A 20,021-nucleotide genomic window follows, 5' to 3' on the forward strand; every position below is an offset into this window, starting at 1 on the left:
TTTATCTCCGCATACTATCCGTATGATATAAGCCATATAGTTCATGCTGCTTCCATTCACGAACTCCTGTTATTTGCATATATATTCGTTCCTTACTACTCAGTTCTTCTCCCCTCATGCTCCTTCCTACTATACCCAACTGCCCCTTACATGGAGTCTGGCAAAGTGCATATTCTAGATGCTACCCAACGCCTATTCTCCCGGCTACTCGGATAGAATATGGTCTGGATAAAGCACAAGTCGGAAAAGTTTATACCGACTTCCCGGCGTGATCCGCCCGAGAACGAGTGGTGGACATGCTGCAAGTGTTGCCGGCTCATTAAAGTCACAATGAAGTGCTTCCATCGCAGACATGGGGCGAGTAATAACAGCCTCTATCTATCCACCTAACTAATAATTCTATACCTATAGATTAATGGTCGGACACGAGAGTAGATAGAAGAAGGCTACCAGGTGCGAGGGGTGTATTTCGTGGGACATTTCACCGTCGACAAAGACGGGTCATGAGTATAAAGATGCAACTGGGATGGACGGAAAAGAGAAGAATGAGAGTCACGAAATATAGAGTGATGAGGACGCCCTGGAGACGGAAGGTGGTACTCGAAATCACGGGATCGCGCACAAGGGAACTGACAATATGTAAATCGACATGTGCATTGCAGATAACGATCGATATGACATTGTTCGTACTCACAACATAATCTGGAAAGACCACTCTTCATGTGGCGGAATAGCGATACTCGTTGAAAGGAGAATCAATGTTCAAATGCTCTGAAACGTCGAGCTCAAAACAACCATCAAGTGTACTGAAAAACCAGATATTCGCCAAGATCTTCAACGAAATATACAATACAGTCCCAAGATAGTCTGATTTCAGCTGCTGAGCGGACAAGGTAAGCCAGGACCTTGCACCCGCTGCGCCCCCTACCGCCCCCTACTGTGTCATATAAAGCCTATCTTGGACATCAGTCTGTGAAAATGTGGACAAAACAGTATCGAGAGCTTTCTTGGAATGCAAGGTCTGGTAGGTTTGAGAAGCAAGTCAGACGATATGACAGCATACCAACCAACCCACCCCCTGAAATCCAGGGATACCAGCGATGTTGGTCAGATTGCCTTCTCCCGAGCGCCCAAGAGCGCTACATCCAGTCTCTACACAACATCTTTAAGACTCCCACTCGCGCCCAACACCCTCAGCACCACACCGAAACTCCTCTTCCATCCTCCTATCTAATCACCAGCCATGGCCGAAGCATGCTACTCCGACGGCGGAAGCATGCCCGACCTCTGGCTCCGCTGCGGCGAGCGCTCGCCCGCCGCGGCCAACAACTGCTGCGCACTGAACACCACCTACCCAAACGGCATCGACGTCTGCCTACAAAACGGCCTCTGCGGTTACAATAACCCCACCACCGGCATCTTCGAGTACTGGAAAGACCCGTGCAGCGACCCGACCGGCGCGGGCTGTCTCGAGCTGAACTGCACCGCGCTCTACACCAACCTCAACGTGCCGGGCATCTACCCGGTGCATCCGTGCGGGTCGAGCTGGAGCAACAGCACGAAATGGTGCTGTGGGACGGACGATAGCTGCTGTGAGGATGAGACGCGGGCGGAGAGCGTGCGGTGGATCGCGACTGTTTTTGGCGCCGCGGTAGCGACTGTACCCCTGACCCTGGCCCTGTCGAGTGAGACGAGGCTGGCGAGAACGAGTATTCCGACGGCACTGTCGACAACGAGTACTCCAACAGTACTCTCTGCGCCTTCATCAACCGCAGAGGATCCGTTGTCCAGCGCAAGTTTACTCTCGCGAGGCGCCAAAGTAGGCATCGGCATCGCTGCGGCCTCTGCTGTTTTTCTGCTCTGTCTTGGTGTATTCATTCTCTGGAGAGCCAGAACTAGGAGACAGCTTAGTAGAGATTATAAAGCCCAGGCAGGCGGATCAGCGATCGGACATAGTGGAGTGGCTATAAACTCTCTGTCTGAGCTTGCAGACAAGAGTGTGGTAGAACTTGATTCAAATGTTTTCAGGGAGCTGGATTCATCTTCCGTGCAGGAGCTGGGAACGGAGTGGCAGAGCGGGAAAGATGCGCCAGTGATGGGGCTGGGATCACAACGTCCGACTAAAAGGTGAAGGTTGTTGTAGTGTAGGTTTGTTCACTGGTGCCGGTCTGTACAACAGCATAGCACATGAGCCGAGAAACGTTTATTTTAAACTTAATTTTTGGTATTATCTCTAATCTCAGACTATGCACATCTTTCTGTACAAGCCGCTGAGGGCAGCTGCAAATAAGCTTGTGCTATGATCATGGGTCGTGTTTTATCAACCGCTGAACCGAGATAGCTCAAGATTCATCCTCGATTGCCCGTTGAAACTCGCATGACGAGTCTACCAGGAAGACGTCATTGATGACCATGTATGCAAACTACAAGATCCGGACGCCGGAAATGCTTCTTCAACCATTCGACACCATAGACGCCTGCGTAGTCCAGCAGCATCATACGAGCTGCACAACATAACTTTTCCCCTTACTAGTATCGTTTGTAGCCATCATACCTTCCCTGATTATCGTTACCTCGATATCCATTGTTGCTTCGGTGGTTGCCATTGGGCCTGTACGCATCATTGCGATTTCCGCCGTTCTGGCGATATCCATCACCGCTTCGGTGCCCATCATTTGGTCTGTACGTATCATCCCTGCGATTATCATAACTCGCATTATGGTAGTTATACCCTTGACCTCCACGGCCTCCGGAGCCTGCATAGCCGTTAGACGGAGGCATCTGTGGAAAGGCCGCTCCCGGAGGTGGGGGTGGGAATCCACCCGGAAATGGTGGCATCGGAAATCCCATCTGAGCTGCCACGTGGGGCGGGGGAGGTTGAAAGCTCGGGTTGATGAACGAGGAGAAAGGGTTCTGGGGATTAAAGTTTTGTTCTTTGGAAGGGTATGAATTGCGATTGTTGCCAAAGCCGCCACGTCCGTTCTGATTGCCATTGGAGTAGCCTCCGCGATCATTGTGGGAGTGATAACCGCGATCATTGCCACGGAATCCACCGCGTCCACCCCGGAATCCACCTCTTCCGCCTCTCTGGGCCTGGCTGATTGTCATTCGAACATCGTCGTCGTTGAGAACAGGCTTGGGCATTTTGAGACCCCGGAGTAGCATAGATTTATGGACATTGGAGGACTTCGGCATGACATAATAAGCAGTGACGGACTGATCGTCGTCAATGTCCGGCATCCGCGATGAATCCAGAGGAAATGACAGGGAGCTTCCCGGCAGATAGCTGTCGTTCTTTACAAGCTTGCCAGCCAAGCCTTCACTGACTTTAGTGTTCATTTTGAATTTGGTTTCGGTAGCCTTCTTAGAATAGAATTTCTCAACAACATCGTTGTAGAGCGGATGGCGAGTTGAGAAATACAGAGCTTCTCTGCCGAATTCGTTACGTGCGTGCTCATCGGCACTGAGTCGAGGATACACCTTCTTCATGGCTGCTAAGAGGCGCTTTTCATCGATAAAGGGGAGAAGGATCACTGCTTTCCACAACTGTTGCTTCCCGTTCATATCAAGCTCAAACTCCTCAGGATAGAAGTCGATAATCTCGCTCTCAGGATTCGTCATCAAGTCATGAAACGGCTCAGGAATAGCATGTCTTGATGCCGCAGGTAGCACGCCCATGAGCTGCTCGAATGGGTGAAACGGTGCCCCGAGTTCGAAGTTGAACTCCATCTGTTCAATACCAACGAAGTCGGCAGCAAAGGGGGCATAGTGATGTGGATAGTACCATGTCCACGAGGCACACCCTTGAAAGTAGTATCGCAGGACCCAACACAGCCCTTCCATGTAGTCGCGCGCGACTCTGTGACGGAACTCGATATCCTTGGGGTCAGCTTTGAACTTCTGCTCGTAATATCGATCAGCATATCCGTCTTCCCAGAGCATGACAGTATCAGGTGCCGGGTCGCTAGGATCTTTCTTCTGCGGTGTAGGCACTGGCGAGTTGCGACCAGGAGTACCGGAGTCATCGTCAGTGATCAGGTCCGCCTTACGTTTGGTCGCTCCTGAAAGATTGAGCTGCAATTTAGTCGCATCGTGAGTGACACTCCCATCATCCTTTGAAGATCCATTATGATCTAAGCTGCTTGTGTCTGACGGTGGCGCTTGACCGAGTAACCTCGCTTTCAAGGCAGCAGCGGCGCTCTTGTTGTCATTATTAGCTTGATGTGAAGTTTTGCGGTTCACGAATATGTCGTGGGTCAAATCTTTGTTGCTAGCAGCATGGGCATCCTTTGGCTCGAAGAAGGGCATGTTCCCAAAATCCGGCTCTGCATTCCTAGGACGCTTGTTAGGTTGGCCACCACCACCACCGCCTCGGCCGCGACCACTTCGCCAGGCATTACGTTCTGCTCTCTGTCGGTCCTTCTCTTCTTTCTGTAAAGCGTCATCACGACGACGCTTGAAAATATCGTTCTCTTGCTCCGCAAGGCCTGATAATATGAGTTGTGCGCGGCTAAGGTCGACATGGCCATCCTTTGTCACATAACCACCCATCTGCGGCAGACTTTTGCGCCATATCTTGATGAGAGTATCGATGCCTTGCTCCCTAATATCAAGACTAGGTAAGTGTGGTAGGAAGTCATTACCAACGAAGAAACACATGAAAACCCAATCATCTAGGGCTCGTTCAAGGTCAAAGGCGAAAGGTTGACCAGGTACATTCATTTCAATAGCGAGATATTCGCGAAGAATTGAGACATGAAGCCAGATGAATGGTTTCGGCCCAGCTTGTTGCTTCTCATCAAATTCTCCAGCCTTCACTTTGATCTCACCTCTGCATTGATCAGCGTAGTGGCCGGGCTGTCCACAAAGTTTGCAAAGCCGTGGTTTCTTCTCATCCGCAAAAACATCTTCACGAAGGACCTTGAAATGAGGCTCATGAGTGGCGAGCCCAAGCATGATGAGATCGGCGTCCTGTGTAATTAGACACCAAATTTCTCGAGGGTTTTATGTCAACTCACAAGACCGTATATACAGTGACTAGTGTTCGGATCGTGGTCGGGAGAACGTCTCTGGGAGCGGATGAATTCCATGATTTTGTGTTCACCTTCTCCAGGGACTGTAGCATCAGATATGATGATTTTGAGCTATCCCCGGTCAGCCAAGCTTCGTCGTGTGCAAGTTTACTTCCTACCTTTGCCCATGACGGATCCTCGTTAAGCTTGTAGGCGACCCAATACCTGAGACTGAGTGCTAGTATTTCCATGAAGGGTGTACCCGGCGTGATAGAATTACTGTCCCATGTCTTCTTGACTATCTGCTCGTTGATGAAGTCGTTGGCTGCACCTTCCCCTTTCTGAGACTTAAGTAACTTCATGAACTCTTGCTTCTCCTCATCCTTCTCTTGCGCTTCTTGGGCTGATCTAAAGCGTCGCGCGCGCTGCTGATTCATCTTAGCGCGTGGGGCTACACCATCTACATCGAAGTAAGTATGATTTTATTAGAGAGTGATGTCGCTATTTAGAGACATACCAACGGCCATCATGAGGATTTTGCGTGGGCGCGCCATGCGAACGACACGCTCAGTATACTTGAAGATCTCCAGCATCATCTCTTCCTCGGTCTCTGGCGGAGCTTTGTCCTCCGGATGGGAACAAGGATGAACGATACCATTCATATCGAGGTAAAGGTTGTCGATCTCGCCATTGATATTCGGTCCATTGTAGTCCACAGGTATCTGGACTCCATCTATCTCTTCTGGAGACTCTTCGAGAACGGGCGAAATGATCTTGGGATACTTCTGAGAAAGCCATCGGAAAAGCGCTGGAACACCCATGATGGGTCTTGGAAGGGGGTCACGCCTTGTGTAAGGTCAAGGTTGATTGTAAGATTGAAGCGGAGCACCTCCGAAGGAAACTTGGCAGCTCGGACGGTGTCGTTGGAGAGGGTGGTTGTCCGGACGATCACTGTATATACATGAGCAACAGTATGAGCGTCGCAAAGGGCGTTGGTTTGAAGAGACGGTGAAAGGTTGCGAAGATGCGCGTCGGTCTGAAAGATGCTGACCGCGGAATGCGTCGCTGCCTCCACGAAGAGTAATATGATCTCAAGCTTTCAGCCCTACCGGAATTACATCGGGAAAACGGCACAGTATGGGTACAACGTATATCGCATTTGAGTACAACATCGGTAACGATTTATGCGCAGGAAGAGTCTAGTCCTCTAGACTGTGCGGACGTATCACACAGGAGACCTTTTGCTCTCTGTTTCAGGCGATACTTTCAACCCCTCGGGTGTTGTCATTCAATTATGATCGCATAATTCCTCATTTTACTCACGAGCAGCCATGTTGCGTATGCTCGAAGCTCAAGCTCCGGCGAAGCAGACTGCTACCGATACGATCAGTACACTGAGCGGTCGCCTCACGAATGGTACCCTTTTGGAAGACCGACGTGCCGCAATCCTTGGCCTACGCAGCTTTGCGAAAGATTATCCTGCCTCAGTCGCGTCCGACGCACTCCGGCCACTGATAGGATGTTTAGTCAAAGACTCGGAGGACATAGATACTACGAAAGTAGTCCTTGAGACACTGTTAGCTCTCTTTGAGCCTAGTGAGACAAGTGTATGTTGATTGGAAATGAATTTGAAGCTCGGAAAATGATTGTGGGTGTAGCTCGAAGCTTCAGAAGACATAGCACTTTGGCTTGCCGACGAGTTCTCTCAGGTATATAGATCTCACCAATCACTATGGCTAGTGCTGAGCTTATGTTAGCGACAAGACAACACCACGATACTCCTTGATCTCCTCGATAAACCTGATTTCTACTCCCGCTTTTACTCTCTAAGACTCCTCCAAGCCATCTTTACCTCACGCGAGGAAAGGACCCAGGAATCCATATTGACAGCACCATTGGGTACTACACGGCTCGTCGCGACCTTAGATGATCCTCGAGATGGTATACGCAATACCGGCTTACGGCTACTATGTGGCCTAACGGAGACTTCACCTGAGCTTCAAAAGCTGGTCGCGTTTGAGAATGCATTTGACAGGATATTTGCTCTGATGGAAGCTGATGGATCCTTATTACAAGGAGGAATCGTGGTTCAAGACTGCCTGACACTTCTGCATAATTTGATACGTGATAACACTGCAAATCAGTCTTTATTTCGCGAGTCTGGAGGCATTGCACAACTGTCCTCGATTCTCCCCGGTGGACCTAAAAAGAAAACCTCGTCGTTGTCCCTCAGTCCCGAGGGCGAATGGATGAGTCCTGAAAGTAGCAAAAATGTATGGGGGCTGCTGTCCATCATGCGACTGTTCCTTATCCCTGGAAGCATCAGCACGCAACCCAATCAACTTGCTTTCCATAAGCATGGTATCACTCAACAGGTTCTGGAACTCGCTTTCGACAAGTCTAGCACTCTTGCTACGCGCGCTGAGGTTTGTTCTAGAATCCTCTGTATAGTAGATATCTAACGTGTAGCTTCTAGGCTCTGAATACTTGCGCTGACATTATACGTGGGAATGCTAGGCTTCAAGAAGGCTTTGGCCAATACCAAGTAACTCCAATTATGGAGAATGAGCACCCGACTAATGGTGCTGCATCGCCCGTGGTCACTCCAAAACTCTACGTCATCGAAGCATTGCTTGAATTAGCTCTATTAACGACTTCAAACAGTCTCTTTGGGGCTCGTTTCGCTGCGTGCGAATGTATAAAGGCTTATTTCCACAATCACCATACTATTAAGCTGCATTTCCTGCAAAGAGCTGTGTCCGGCCATACATCTGGAGAATATGAGCCAGCTAATGTATTGAGTACTTTAGTCAGTGGTCCATCAGCTTCGAAAGATCCGTATCGGGTGTGGTTTGCAGCCGTGCTAGTTCTGCATCTCATCTACGACGACTTGGAAGCTAAGAACATTGTTATGAACGTGGTCGAAGGCAATGCTGAGAATGGTGAAGAGGTGGTTACCTACATTCAGACACTCGCGGGTCATATGGTCACTGCTCTAAAAAGTAACGACAACGAACGCGTGTGTGTAGCTTACTTGATGTTACTCTCAGGCTGGCTCTTCGAAGCTGCCCCAGCCGTCGACGATTTCCTCAACGAGGGAAGCACGTTGCAAACCTTGATTCAAACAGCATCTCGAATAGCACCTGATAATGTCGTCCGCCGGGGGCTGTGTGCGTGCTTGTTGGGAACGATATATGAATTTTCTACTAAGGATTCGCCAATCGCTAGACGGGACCTCCAACCTGTCCTGACTTCGCGTCTCGGTAGGGAGCGGTATTTATCGGCGGTTAATGGTCTACGGAAACATCCTCTGATTCGCGACTTCGAAGTGCTCCCAATGAGCACGTTGAAGGATTCAAATGGAACGCCCACAGTACTGTTCGATACTACTTTTGTGGAGTTTCTCAAAGATAATTTCAGTCGCTTAGCTCGCGCCATTGACCGTGATCCCGGGTTGGAAGTTCATATCACGCACAATGGCGTTGATCGGGACCTAGTCGATGTATTGAGAAGTCAACTCGAAGAAAAGAACCAAGCTCTTCAGAAAACTGAGTCTGACCTGCTTTCCATAGAAAGCAAGCTAAACCAGGAACGGGCTGATCATAAGAGAACGCAGGAATCATCAACTGCAGAGATCAACAGGGTCAAGAGCCTCACAGAAGCCATCAAAAAGAGCCAAGAGCAAGAGCAGGCTAGAATGGAAGCGGCACATGAAAGAGTCATCAGAGACATGGAGGCTCAGTACAAACAGGCTACGCAGCAGATGCAAGTTCAAATCCAGAAGTCGCAGCGTGAGGGTTCAGAGGCAGTCGAAAAAGCGAAACGACCATTGCAAGATGAGATTACAACACTGAAACAAGCTAAGGATGAACAGCAGCAGAAACTCAGCAAGGCGAACGAAGAGAAGAACAAGAATTCAAAGGCCGTCCAGGAGTTACAGCAACTTGCTAAGCGAAGCAAAGAGGAACATACCGAGGCACAAACGATCATAACTTCACTCAAGTCGGACCTGAGAAAAAAAGATAACCAGATTGATGATCTAAAGAAAGCCAAGGTACAGCTCGAAGCCTCAGTCGAAAAAGGAAAGAGCGAGAACGATCAATTACGTACAAGGTCACAAGACCAGATATGGGCAGTGAAAGATGCGGAAGAGAAAATACGGAAGGCCGAGCAGATTGCAAAGGATAAGGAGGAAGCCCGCAGCAAGGCACAGGGTGAACTCGATGATATGCTCATGGTTCTTGCTGACATTGAAGAGAAGCGCACAAAAGACAAGGTAAATAACATCCTACCGTAATTTATTGCACTTTTGGCTTTACTGACACTGCCGCTAGGCTCGCTTAAAGGAATTGGGAGAGCAGATTTCGGACGATGAGGACGAGGACGACGATGAGGAGGAGGAAGAGGAAGACCCGAGTGATGTTGACTAGGTTCAAACACCTATTTAGACTCCAGCCCGGAAATATCACTTTACACACAGGAGAACATGTTTCTGATAGTCAATCACAATGTGTCATACTGGATAGGCAAAGCATGGCTAGAAAAAACCAAACAGAATATGATGCCAGTAGCTCAACAATACACTGATGGAGCATGTTGCGCCGAGTCGAGTCATGTAGGCCTGGCTTGGCATAAATGACTGTACGAAAACCCCTCCCTCCGAGCTGCCCCACTACCTAACAAGCTATCCGGATGGACAAATTTCCACCACACTCAACAAACACACGACACTACGAACCTACGCCGCGAACTCTGAAGAATCCCCACACGTTCCCTGGCATCATAGCGACACTGAGGTATTACAAACCTCTCACTTCTCTCTATTCGCGCGAGCGCCTCCCATATTGCTGAGCTCCGCGTTTGCGGGAGACAGTCGCCTCCAGCATGTCCATCGACTTCCCGAAGGAAGAAGAGCGCATCCTTGCTTACTGGAGAGAGATTGATGCTTTTCAACGTCAAGTCGAGCTATCGAAAGGTCGCCCACCTTATACCTTCTATGATGGGCCTCCATTTGCGACCGGCCTCCCCCACTATGGCCATCTCTTAGCTTCCACCATTAAAGACATTATACCCCGATACTGGTCCATGAATGGAAGATATGTTGAGCGTCGGTTCGGGTGGGATACTCATGGTGTGCCAATTGAGTATGAGATTGACAAGAAGCTCGGGATGAGCGGCAAAGATGCGGTACAAAAACTTGGAATCGCGAAGTACAATGCCGAATGTAGAGCTATTGTCATGAGATTCGCTTCGGAATGGAAAGAAACCATTGAACGTTTAGGTCGCTGGATCGACTTTGAAAATGACTACAAGACTATGAACACCTCCTTCATGGAGTCAGAATGGTGGGTATTCAGCCAGCTCTGGAAGAAAGGCGCCGTCTATCGTGGATTCAAAGTCATGCCCTACTCTACCGCCTTGAATACTCCTCTGAGTAACTTCGAAGCCCAACAAAACTATAAGGATGTGCAGGACCCAGCAGTAGTGGTGACATTTCCTCTCGTGAACGACCCAGAAACATGTCTCCTGGCATGGACAACTACGCCTTGGACGCTTCCCTCACACACTGGTCTTTGCTGTCACCCAGATTTCGAGTACGTCAAGATTTATGACGAAAAGACGAAGAAGAATTACGTCTTACTCGAAGCCCTTCTCAAGACCATATATAAGGATCCAAAGAAGGCCAAGTTTAAAATCATTAGTAAGATCAAGGGTAAAGACATGCTTGGATGGCAGTATGAGCCTCTATTCGATTTCTTCTATGAAGAATACAAGGATAAAGGTTTCCGAGTGTATAACGATACTTATGTCACTGCAGACAGTGGCGTAGGAATAGTTCATCAAGCACCGGCATTCGGCGAGGACGATTACCGCGTAGCATGGGAGGCCGGAGTTGTATCCGAGTCCCGGCCACCTCCGAATCCCGTTGATGACAGTGGTATCTTCACATCTGAGGTTGGGGAGTTCGCCGGCAAGGGCGTCAAGGCCGCTGATAAGGAGATCCTAAAAGCTCTGAAGGCCAAAGATAGAGTTCTGGTAGACAGCACGCTGATGCATAGTTACCCATACTGTTGGCGATCGGACACCCCGTTGATATATCGTGCCGTTCCATCTTGGTTCATCAAAATCCCGGACATCGTTCCCCAGATGCTTGAAAATGTCGCAGGATCACATTGGGTGCCTTCCTTCGTCCAGGAGAAGCGTTTCTCAAATTGGATCGCTGGTGCAAAAGACTGGGCTGTTTCTCGGAACCGGTATTGGGGAACACCACTTCCGCTATGGGCGAGCGAAGATTTCAAAGAGGTTGTCTGTATCGGCAGCATTGAGGAGCTAAAGACTTTGAGCGGGTACCAAGGAGAGATTACTGACCTTCATCGCGACAAAGTGGACGATATCACTATCCCAAGCAAAAATGGGAAAGGGGTTCTCCGTAGAGTTGATGAAGTGTTTGACTGCTGGTTCGAGTCTGGCGCTATGCCTTACTGTTCGGCCCATTACCCCTTTGAAAACGTGGAGCAATTTGAGAAGTCATTCCCCGGAGACTTCATCGCCGAAGGTCTGGATCAGACTAGGGGGTGGTTTTACACACTCACAGTACTGGGCACTCATCTCTTTGGGAAGCTACCTTTCAAGAATTGCGTTGTTAACGGCATTGTTCTGGCGGAAGATGGTAAGAAGATGTCGAAGCGACTCAAGAACTATCCCGATCCAAACCTAATCATGAACAACTATGGTTCTGATGCTCTTCGACTGTATCTCATCAATTCACCAGTTGTTCGCGCAGAAACACTCCGCTTCAAGGAGACTGGCGTCAAGGAGATCGTATCGCGAGTCTTGCTTCCGCTCTGGAATAGTTATCAGTTTTTCGCCCAGCAGGTTGCTCTCCTTAAGAAAATCGAGAATATAGATTTCGTCTTCGATCCCAAGGCCGAGGAGACCAACACGAACGTTTTTGACAAATGGATCCTCGCCAGTTGTCAAAGTTTACTGAAGTATGTCAATGAAGAGATGGCTGCGTATCGTCTCTACACAGTCGTACCAAAGCTTCTTGGACTTATTGATAATACGACAAACTGGTACATCCGATTCAACCGCAAACGTCTCAAAGGCGAGAATGGCACCGAAGATACACGGCACGCTCTCAACACTCTTTTCGAAGTAGTATACACCTTGGTTCGTGGTCTTGCCCCATTCACACCTTTCATTGCCGATAACATATATCTCCGTCTACTACCCTTCATACCTCAAGAACTGCAGGCCCAGGACGCACGTAGCGTGCATTTCCTGCCATATCCAGAAGTTCGCCAAGAGCTCTTCGATGTGGCTGTCGAGCGTCGCGTTGGTCGTATGCAGACTGTCATCGATCTATGCCGTCTCTGTCGTGAGAGGAGAGCCATTGGTCTTAAAACACCTCTCAAGACACTTGTCGTCATCCACGCAGATGTACAATATCTCGACGATATTAAAGGACTAGAAGGTTACATCACAGAGGAGCTCAATATTCGGGACCTCGTTCTCTCTTCAGACGAGGACAAATATGATGTCCAGTATTCGCTTTCTGCCGACTGGCCCATACTAGGCAAGAAGCTAAAGAAAGATGCACAAAAGGTCAAGAAAGGCCTGCCGAGCTTGACAAGCAACGACGTTAAAGAGTTCGTGAAGAGCGGCAAGATTACCGTTGATGGTATTGATCTCACATCTGAAGATCTCGTGGTGCATCGCGGATTGAAGGAGTCGGAAGCATCGAAGACACAGGAATTCAACACTGACGGTGAGGCACTTGTCATTCTAGATGCCGCCATCTATCCTGAATTGGCACAAGAAGGCCTGGCTCGTGAAATGATCCGACGTGTGCAAGATCTTCGCAAAAAAGCTGGTCTCAATGCGACGGACGATGTTGGCATGGAGTACAGCGTGTTGAAGGACCCTGAGAACATCGGACTCGAGCAAGCATTCGAAGATCAAAAGTCTCTATTCGAAAAGGCGCTGCGAAGACCTGTTGACAGACTCCAGGCCACACAGGCCGAAGAAAAGATACCCGAGAAACAGGAAGAAGTAATCTTGCAGGAGGAAGGCGAGATTCAGAAAGCTACTTTTCTACTAAGGCTTATCAGGCTTTGAGACGACTAGCATGAATGAAAAAGTAAATGTACCAGCTTGTGACTTGAATTATTCACACCTATCATGAAGAAAGATAGATAGATAGATAGATACAAATCCTGACATTGATTCTGACACCTAGATTGAAAGATCAACGCCATGCCATGTAGACCATTTGCCCCGAAACCTAGGCAATAGTTCATCTTTTTAATGCAGCCTGAGAAGGTTTGTTAGTACGATGATAATGGCAAAGTGTTAATATCAGGCACAAAGTAGCTTACCGTGTAGCATTGCTTCAATTTCAAAAATTCCGTGAGACATTTATCCTTGTGTATGTTCTTGTAGTCTGCGGTAATACATTTGCCGTACGCAGCGCCCTACCTATGTGAGCCTCTTGATCTGTGAATTCGGATCGATGCAGTAACCTCTTTGGCACATTTGACAGACGCGGATGCCAGTCTGTCGACTGGCCTTGTGCGTCCAGGCATACTTGAATGCTCAAATGAGGTGGTTCTTGTTCAAAGCGAAGATGAAGTCATGATGTAGAAAGCAGTCGGGCGCAAAAGCGGTGTATTGGTAGTTTTAGCGCTTCCCCACAAAACACGCTCGCTCAGTAGAAGCACGCGCGCGCGTTGTCCTATCAAGCTTGCAACAATCTTAGAACTCCTAACGCGCCCCCGTTCGATTCCTCTACTCCTCAGTAATGATTGCACGATCAATGAATTTAACTAAATCAAGCGCTATTGTACTGTTATGTTTACATCAACATTCCACCATCGCCGTTCATGCGCTTAGCAAGCGGCGCGTCATTCTCTAGACTTTCGAATGCCCATATCCAAAGCAATTGATGAGTTACCCTCACTGTCAGATCAAGGTAAAGAGGCCTGAGGTGTATCCGGTGTAGCTACTAACGAGTCATCAGATGTGGAACTATTGGGATCAATCGTTTTCGCTGCGGAGAAGATATCCGGACCGCCTTTCCGAGCACTCTTTACTGCCTACGACCAAGTGCTTGCTGAGCACGGCATTTCGCCCGGAAATGACCAGACATACTTTCGATTTCTTCTACGGATGGGCGAAGAGCGAATCGAGAATGACACACTATTTGGAAGATTCAAATCTCTGTTGGAGCGAACAGGAATACGGGTGGAAATCGATCGCAATGAAGACCATGTGGAAGATATCACGCGTCAAGCCGAGAATCCGGGATTGCGGGATGCTCTCGAGAGCCCGCAGAAGACGCGCCGCGCATCGTTCGACTCAGCTCTCGACCATCTCACAGATGGCGAGCGACAAGACGACGTATTCAAGAATGCAGCTTCAGATTATCGTGAGCAGCAGCAACAGCGACCTTCGAGCCGTGTCTCGGGCTCTATCGTATCTCCACGCCAGCGATTTCAGTTTGCTAACGCTCCCCGAAGCCTCTTCCGGTCCGGAGCGTACCGAGGACGGCTGAACACACGAACAGCATCTGAACAACTGCCACTGAGTAAGAGACGCCAGACATCAATCTCAAGTCAGAGCAGCCTCCGCATAACGAGACCATACGATGACAGTCCCACGAAGCAGAATGCCTATTATTCTGCAGATGAGTCCGAGAGCGCGGAGCCGACATTGCCTCAAGCAAGGGGCTTTGAGGTTGATACCATCAAAGATGTATCCCAACAGGACCAATTGCGGGATGCGGTATCTTTCCGATTGCGAGAGGTGCATCAGACTGCCAGACGATGTCTCCTGCTGTGGAGCGCGAAAGCACTACAGAGTGTCGAACAGTCGAAACTTATGGCTCGCAAAGCTGCGGAACATGATCGCTATGCACTCCTCAGATCAGGACTTGATATGTGGACGAACAAGTATCGAACGCGCAAACGAGACCTCGAGACAGAGAAGTTCTTTGAGCACATGGAACGAAGAGCAGATCGAGCACGAAACTTGTATCTAGTCGCGAAGGCTTTCACCCATTGGGCTCGGAGTACTTCTGACGAGGTCGACAGAACTTCCATTGCGAGACGACATATTCTCCGCACTAGATATTTCAACGCGTGGAAAGATATCACTGCGATTAATGCGCTCAAGGTTCGTCGACAAGGCCTACGCAAGTTCATGGGGATCTGGCGTGATCGCACTATAACATTGGTCGACAATCACATCAAGGCACTTGTCCGCTACGAGGATAACCTGATAGAGCGGACATACTGGCGTTGGTTCTGGGCGGTTTGTGCGCGTCGAGCTCCGCTCTGGGGTGAACAACGATCGAAACAACACTATTTCACCAAATGGCTGAGAGAACATGATCAAATTCAAAAGCAAGAGCAGGAGGCGACCGAGTTTTGGGATATAAAACTACAGAGACAGGCTGTTAGGTCATGGCATAGCACATTTTTAGCGGTTCAAACAGCAAATACGGCGGCGAATAACTGTCGAACTAGGTCGTTATTGTCAGGTGCTTTTCGACTCATATGCAAACAAACTCAGCTACGGCGCCCGACATCTCAAGTCCATCATTCGACTGATGACCGGCTGATTAGAAGCTACTTTAGCACTTGGCTGATGCGTTTCCGGCTTACGCGTCAGGCCGATGCCTTTGCAGTTCAACGTCTTCTGCATAGAGCTATGACGACTTGGAAGTGTCGAGTGATAGGAGTCCATATCAACGAGAGGCTCGTTGCGCAGAATCTGTATAGGTGGATGTTGTCAGCCAGGGCAGCGCTGATACTTCGAGTACATAATGCAAACAACAAGAAGGCCTGTTTGTCAGCCTGGAGAGCACGCGCGGTGTCGCGGAAGCATGAACTGGAGAGCTCGAAGACTGATGTGAGAACCAGCAGTCGTCGGCGAATCCTAGAACGGATCATGAGCCACTGGTCTGATAGAACACGCGAGCAGCAGCAGAAACACCTTACCGCCGAGTCTTTCCGCAGTAGCAAGCTTGCGTCCAGCCAGTTGATCTGTTGGGTCTCGCGCTATCGGCACGCTCAGAGACTCGATCAATGGGCGACTGACGCGCACTTCTATGTATCTGCGAAGCATACGCTCTCGGTCTGGCAAGTCGCCACGCAAAACGCCCGAAAGCAACGACGACGCGAAGCGTATGCACACGTACGCCGTGCAAACAAGATGGCTTTGGGTCGTCGGATGCTCAAGAGGTGGCAAGACACGCTGGAGGCAATCACAACAGCAAGACGCAGAGCAGAAGACATGCAAGAGATGAAACAGACACAGGTCGCAACTCAGTGCTTAGTATTATGGCAGCAAGAAACCCAGAACAAGATTCGACTCTCACATCAAGCCAGCGACTTCTATCGGCGTAAAATCAGCTCGCAACGTCTGCATCAGTGGATTCTGAGGCTACAGGACGTACAAGAGATCCAGGCAATGGGGACCACGTTGGCAGCTGAGATTAATACCAGGAACTCTAGGTTACGACTCAAGGAGCTCAGTGCGAGATACTTTCGCATCGAGTCTCAGAAGGACACAGCTGAAAAATTTCAAGCGCGCAGTTTCAGGAAGCATCGGCGTGACATGTTAATTTACTGGAGGGACCGGACTATGCAAAGGATCTCCACAAACGAAACGATATTTGTGACTGTACCAAACCAGCAGAAAACCGATCTTGACGACGATGCAGCAGAGCAGGACACAATAAGACGCAAAGAAGATTTGACAGCCCTCGATACCTTGGCACTGGATAATGATGACCACAACTTTATTCTTGGAGACAATGAAGACCTGGGAAGCACATTCTTCACGTCTACCCCGCGTGCTGGCTATCACCGCACGCCATCGAAGACTCCAGCAGCCAGGACACGAGAGCTCCTACAGTCGCGACTGAAGACTCTCAATGCTCCTCGCGGCAGAGGGACGGTAGATACGACTCCTGCGCCACTATCCGGACTGTCTCGGCGCATTCCAGCCTCAGCACCGCATCCTTCACTTGGGCATGCGGACTCAGTCGTATCTATCTCCTCCTTCACCCGCAAGCTCCAGGCTCAGGGAATACCTGTCAGTAGCCGAGGTGAAGGCCCTTCGAAGCTGCCTTCGATGAGCCGATCCACTAGACATGGGAAAGGACAGGTTGGATTCATTGGCTTCGACGACATACAAGAGGAAGATCGAACAGAAAGCTGATGTCAGTACATAGAAGCTGCCGCTTCGCTCTTGATTGGGTAGTGTTGGAAGTTGTACAGAAGCCTCATCATTTTAAAAGTGTTGGAAACCCGGCCCGCTCATGCGATTGATCTTGTTTGGATATTATGTTTGAGCTTGCGAAGATACCCCTTTACCAATGTTCAGATCCATGTGCTTCTAGTTGTACTTGTCTAAAATCACAGGTGTGATGAAAGAGTTTTATATTTTGAACTCAGCTCAACTTTCCCTACACGTTGTCGCTTTAGTCTACTAGTAGGGCGTATGCTGTCACATTACCACAGAGGGATCGCGTCTCCACCCTGCTATATCCTCAGGCATCAGTTGCGGACCCGCCCGCGCGGGATGTACATCAAGCCGGGCATGGTGGACCCGGAGAAAGCGATTGGTCCGCTGCGACACCGACCCTTGAACGCCTGACCGTTGGAGCTTAATCGCAGCCTCAACGAAATTCACATGCGCTGATAGCAAGACCGCTGTCGCCGTGCGCTCGAATCCTGGACAAAATCCTGGCGTCAGACGTAGGTCACTGATAAAGCCAAGATTGTTGATTATGAGCCCCATTAGGCAGGGGATCCCAATGAGAGGTTCAGGTAAAGGTGGGCGGCATTTCGTCCATACTTTTCTCTCTCCTGACGTCGAATTCTGGTGGTGTGTGCTGCTCTTGTGATGAGGTATGGAAGAAGACAGTCCTGCAGTACAAACACTTGCTGGAGGCAAGGTGTCTGCTCTAGTCTCTCTTCTTCCCACCTTTGTCCGAAGCCATGCGCTGCTTGGACGTATGACGAGGGGGATTGGAGCCCGAGCCACGGCCCCTACTTGCAAAGATATCGAGACTCCGGCAAGAAGTGGCCTCTCCACGAGAAGGAACAGTAAGATGCGGGCACACAGCTCCGACAGCGAGTCTGCCTCACTATCTGAATACGACTGCTCTAGCAGACCTCTGTCATCAAGCTCGACTCTGCCAGTCTTCCCAAGCCCGGAAGTCGGTACTGGTATCAACTGGAAGTACGCATGTCAAGGTAGATAGCGCTTCGGGCCTAGAGCAAGAAAGTCACTGACATCGGTCTCAACAGCTGAAAACCTCCTCTCACAAGCCATACACGAGTCCTCTACATTCGAACCTACCCCGGACCAGCCAGACACCATGTTCTGTCGGGATCTCTACCTCAGCTCCGTGAGCTATCTCTTGCGCGGTCTCCCGTCAGACCTGACAGCCTCGGAAGCGCTGGTACTACAAAGCTCTCTGCCCAAATCAATCGCCGCACAAGAAACAGGCAACATGGCTGCCAAGCATTGCAATGCTCATACGAACGAGACGAACGGTCTTGACGAGCCCTCGATTGTTCATCGCACGCTGGCCTATTTAGTCCTCCAGGTCTTCGTTGTCTGCCACTTCTGCCTACCGTATCTAAGGATACTGCTGCGTGAGGCGTACGCGTACGAGCGGCGGCACCACATATCCGAGCGAGCACTTGCGACGAGTCTAAACACGTTCGATGAGGTCGGGAAAAGTACAGTTGGGTTACTGGAGAGGGTGTATGCGATTGACGAGGGGCGCTTTGGACGATCTGTAAACGAGACAGTGGTGTGGTGGGTTAGAGAGGTGAGCGGGGGACTGAAACAGGGCTTGAAAGAGGGTGTGCTGGCGATGCGGGACGGTGGTGTAGATGTAGCGATGTGACTGCGTTTTTTTAGGCTCTTAGACTATAGCGTCGTAATGACTGATGATTTCACGACATCCACGGATTGCAATGCATATCGTCCCAATCGAGATTAGTGGTCGCCAAGCCGAGTCCCCGGAAGCGTTCGGAGCAGGAAGGCTCCGCGTGTAGGGAGCATCCGGATCACATGTAAGATACTAAGATGCGACCCTAGGATGCGAGAACACCGAATGCAATCTTTGTTGCCATGTCATGAGAACAATGAATCGTACCCTTTTACCGCTTCTCACATCCTCGAGTTCTTAGAGCTGACATGCTCTCTCTCAACGGTCTACATGATGCTGAGCCCATCCTCCTGGACGGTTGTCTATAGTCGTCACACGATCCATTTCCTTTGACATCCACTCCTCTGTTGCCATTACGTGAGGCTCTCCCTCTATACCTAGACAGCGACTATGATTCCATGGACTGTCTAAGCCAGGAGCCAAGCTGAGAGTAGAATCTCAAAAGCCCACGCAAGAGCAGGAATCTAGAAGCTGTAATGCGGCATGCAGGTGATGTAGACACGTAGTCGGGTAACTCATTATTCTTCTTCATCCTCACTGGTCATACTCTGAAAGTTGGTTAGCCCGGTGACGTTGCCGTGTCTATTCGAAAAGCAGGGTCAGAAGTATATTGTGCACTGTGTCAACGAAGCGGATCCTGATGGTCTTGTTCCCGAGGAAGTCGTTCGATGCGTGATTCACAGACATCAGCAGCATCTGCGCTCCTTGGTAGTGACTGATGCATATATTGGTATCAGAACCTTGGAACAACGAGACGAAAAAGCTGTAACGTCACGCGCCAGAGTACATGAGGCTTTTGGATTTCTGTTCTGAACCGCGACACCTTGACAGGTCTCATCCGAAATCTGACAATCAATGTCAGGAGGACAACCTGGAGCAGACTAGGAGAATCGAAACGAAACACTTGCTTCTGCTTGATACCATCGGGTTGCGACTGCAAGACCTCAGCATGCATGACTGTCTACGAAAGAGAAAATGGCACATCTTCTGCAGCTAGTAGCAAACTCGACAAAGCAAAGATCGAGACCCTCTCG

General features: G+C 49.6%; 6 protein-coding genes across 6 annotated transcripts; 5 read left to right on the forward strand and 1 right to left on the reverse strand.

Annotated features, from left to right (window-relative positions):
- Positions 1–998: 998 nt before the first annotated feature.
- Positions 999–2,258, forward strand: EJ05DRAFT_475714 (uncharacterized protein). Its single transcript, XM_033743869.1, has one exon. It carries the CDS (start codon positions 1,244–1,246, stop codon positions 2,129–2,131), a length of 888 nt encoding a protein of 295 aa, XP_033600842.1. The 5' UTR covers positions 999–1,243; the 3' UTR covers positions 2,132–2,258.
- A 3,931-nt stretch (positions 2,259–6,189) lies between these two features.
- On the forward strand, positions 6,190–9,621 carry EJ05DRAFT_451867 (intracellular protein transport protein). The gene is made up of 5 exons (XM_033742403.1): positions 6,190–6,619; positions 6,671–6,721; positions 6,770–7,438; positions 7,489–9,288; positions 9,347–9,621. The coding sequence occupies exons 1-5, from the start codon at positions 6,344–6,346 to the stop codon at positions 9,440–9,442; spliced, it is 2,892 nt and encodes a 963-aa protein (XP_033600843.1). The 5' UTR covers positions 6,190–6,343; the 3' UTR covers positions 9,443–9,621.
- Positions 9,622–9,708: 87 nt separating this feature from the next.
- On the forward strand, positions 9,709–13,255 carry EJ05DRAFT_475717 (uncharacterized protein). The gene has a single exon (XM_033743870.1). The coding sequence runs from the start codon at positions 9,897–9,899 to the stop codon at positions 13,131–13,133; it is 3,237 nt and encodes a 1,078-aa protein (XP_033600844.1). The 5' UTR covers positions 9,709–9,896; the 3' UTR covers positions 13,134–13,255.
- On the reverse strand, positions 13,246–13,654 carry EJ05DRAFT_350144 (uncharacterized protein). Its single transcript, XM_033740994.1, has 3 exons — positions 13,538–13,654; positions 13,394–13,489; positions 13,246–13,329 (listed from the first exon to the last, which is right to left on the reverse strand). The coding sequence occupies exons 1-3, from the start codon at positions 13,598–13,600 to the stop codon at positions 13,312–13,314; spliced, it is 177 nt and encodes a 58-aa protein (XP_033600845.1). The 5' UTR covers positions 13,601–13,654; the 3' UTR covers positions 13,246–13,311.
- Positions 13,655–13,937: 283 nt separating this feature from the next.
- Positions 13,938–17,240, forward strand: EJ05DRAFT_485532 (Sfi1-domain-containing protein; the record flags this gene model as incomplete). The annotated part of the gene is made up of 2 exons (XM_033745457.1): positions 13,938–13,986; positions 14,035–17,240. The coding sequence occupies 2 exons, from the start codon at positions 13,938–13,940 to the stop codon at positions 17,238–17,240; spliced, it is 3,255 nt and encodes a 1,084-aa protein (XP_033600846.1).
- A 180-nt stretch (positions 17,241–17,420) lies between these two features.
- EJ05DRAFT_350190 (uncharacterized protein) lies at positions 17,421–19,040 on the forward strand. Its single transcript, XM_033740995.1, has 2 exons — positions 17,421–17,857; positions 18,335–19,040. Exons 1-2 carry the CDS (start codon positions 17,812–17,814, stop codon positions 18,940–18,942), a joined length of 654 nt encoding a protein of 217 aa, XP_033600847.1. The 5' UTR covers positions 17,421–17,811; the 3' UTR covers positions 18,943–19,040.
- Positions 19,041–20,021: the final 981 nt, after the last annotated feature.

The sequence above is a fragment of the Pseudovirgaria hyperparasitica genome, assembly GCF_010093815.1.
Source record: "Pseudovirgaria hyperparasitica strain CBS 121739 unplaced genomic scaffold EJ05scaffold_7, whole genome shotgun sequence".
Lineage (NCBI taxonomy): Eukaryota > Fungi > Ascomycota > Dothideomycetes > Acrospermales > Acrospermaceae > Pseudovirgaria > Pseudovirgaria hyperparasitica.